This window comes from Calidris pugnax, unplaced genomic scaffold (assembly GCF_001431845.1).
Source record: "Calidris pugnax isolate Ruff unplaced genomic scaffold, ASM143184v1 scaffold498, whole genome shotgun sequence".
Lineage (NCBI taxonomy): Eukaryota > Metazoa > Chordata > Aves > Charadriiformes > Scolopacidae > Calidris > Calidris pugnax.
Window position 1 is genome coordinate 103,781 of NW_015091244.1, and position 2,037 is coordinate 105,817.

At 46.7% G+C, this 2,037-nt stretch overlaps 1 protein-coding gene across 1 annotated transcript in view; it reads right to left on the reverse strand.

Moving 5' to 3' along the window:
• Positions 1–357: 357 nt before the first annotated feature.
• The window catches only part of AKAP8 (A-kinase anchoring protein 8), a 28,779-nt gene continuing 27,099 nt past the window's right edge, over positions 358–2,037 (reverse strand). Inside the window, 3 exon segments of the mRNA XM_014960093.1 lie at positions 358–626; positions 657–709; positions 894–1,328. Coding sequence (XP_014815579.1) covers positions 906–1,328 — 423 coding nt within the window. The 3' untranslated portion in view covers positions 358–626; positions 657–709; positions 894–905.

The following is a 2,037-nucleotide window of genomic DNA, read 5'->3' on the forward strand; positions in this document are numbered from 1 at the left end:
ACAATTCTCTATTTGAACCTACGAATTTCCCCATTTTGGGGAAAAAAAAAGCCATTTTGGTTAAAAAACCCCCAGTGGCCAACCTCCCCCCATCAAGGCTTCCTGCTTTTTTGGGGTGAATTCTTTAGGAATCAGGTAAATTGGGTGAATCATTCAGAAAAGGGCTTTGAGGGCAGAAGAGGGGGAGCCACGAGCTGCAAATTTTGCCAAAAAAGGGTTTTTTTAGGGGTGGGGGGGGGCAAAATTAATATTTTTTTCACCCAGAGTGAAGCCCCTGCGCAACCAACCGCCTCGTTTTCAGAGCTAATTAACACAATTAACTAATTAATCCCCCAAATTTTCACCCAGAAATGGAAAGAAATGGAAATAAATATATTTTCCAAGAGGAAAAATTCCATTTTTTTAGGGAAAAGAACCATCAAAATTTGCCCAAAATGAGGATTTTTTTGGGGGGGAAAAGGTCATCGCTGCATTTAAAACCCAAAGAGCCGCTGGGGTGGAATCGATGCTTTTTATTATTTTTCCAAATCTCAACTTTTTGGGGGTTTATTTTTTTTGGTATTTTTTTTTTCCTTTTTCTTTCTAAAATTGCCCCAAAAAACGTGTGTGTGTCCGTCCCCCCCCCCCCCCCCCCCGCAGCCGGCGGCCCCCCCCCCGCCCCCCAGCAGCCGGCGGGTTTCGGAGGGGACGATCCTGCCGCTTCTTCGTCCTAAAATGAAAAGAATCGGCGAGAAAATGAGGAAAAAACCCCTCAATTTTAAAGAAAAAAAAAATCCTCCCCTTAATTTACCCCAAATCGGCCAAATTTGGGTGCTGCGCTCAAAAAAGGGTAAAAATAAGAATAAATCCCCCCAAAAAACACCCACCCAAACCCCATCGATGTGTGTCATCACCTTGGGAAATATTCACAGTTCTTCCGGCTGCGGCGCCGGAGGAGCCTCTTCCTCCTCCTCCTCCTCCTCCTCTTTTCCAGCCCCACCCTCAGGTTCGTTTTGGGGTGAAACGGCCGTTTTTGGAGGATTTTGGGGGGTTTCTTGCGGAGCTTCCGAGGGCGTTTCTTCCGCTGTCGCCTCCGGCGTCACCTCCGGCTCGTCGTCCTGCAGGAACGGGGGCATCAGGAGGGGTTTGGGGGGATCCTCGTCTCCCAGATTTTTCAGAAATTCCTCATTTTTGGGAAAATCCGGGGGAATTTCCGGCGTTTCGGTGGGGGGGGCGTTTCCTCCGGTGTTTTCTCCCTCCCCGGCCTCGACGGCGGCGCTTCCTTCTCCTCCTTCCAAAGCCTCCTCCACCTCCTGATCCGGGATTTCATCCGTGAAAGGATCTTCTCCCTATGGAAAATAAATAAATAAAAAAAAAAGACGGAAAAACAATGAAAAAAGAAGGTTTTTTGTAGGAAAACGGGGAAAACCGCCTCGATGTCGGACGAGTCTTAAAATAGTGGGGAAAAAAATTAATCAAAATATTATTATTATTATTATAATTATCTATCATGGAAAATCCCGAAGGAATCCCAGGATATAAGAAAAAAAAAAAAAGGCAAGAAATGGAAAAATCCAGGAAAATTGCCCAAAATGCTCCGCTTTCGCAGGAACCAGGGGCCGGACCCTCCTCATCCCGGGGGGGAAGAGGAGGAGGAGGAATTTGGGTTAAAAAGAGGATTTAAATGGAAAAAAAAAATTCTGGCCAGATTGGGATTTTTTTTTTTTTTTTTAAAATTCCATCTTTTTCCGAGGCTCCGACCCTCCGGAGGCGACGATGGAGACGAAAATCGGCGGATTTGACCCCGCAATCTCAACTCAACTCCCCCCCCAAAAAATTCCTCCCCCATTTTGGGGGGGTCCTGGGGGGGTTGTGAAGTCCACTCTTAGTGGAGCCCATCCCGGATTCCCTTGGGAAGAGCCGGGATTCCCACCATCCCTCCGAGGAGGAGGAGGAGGAGGAGGAGGAAGAGGAGGAATCCTCATTGAAGCCGATGGATCGAGAAACGACCATTTTTGCCGAAGAAAATAATAAAAAATTGGTTTTGTTTTTTTTTTT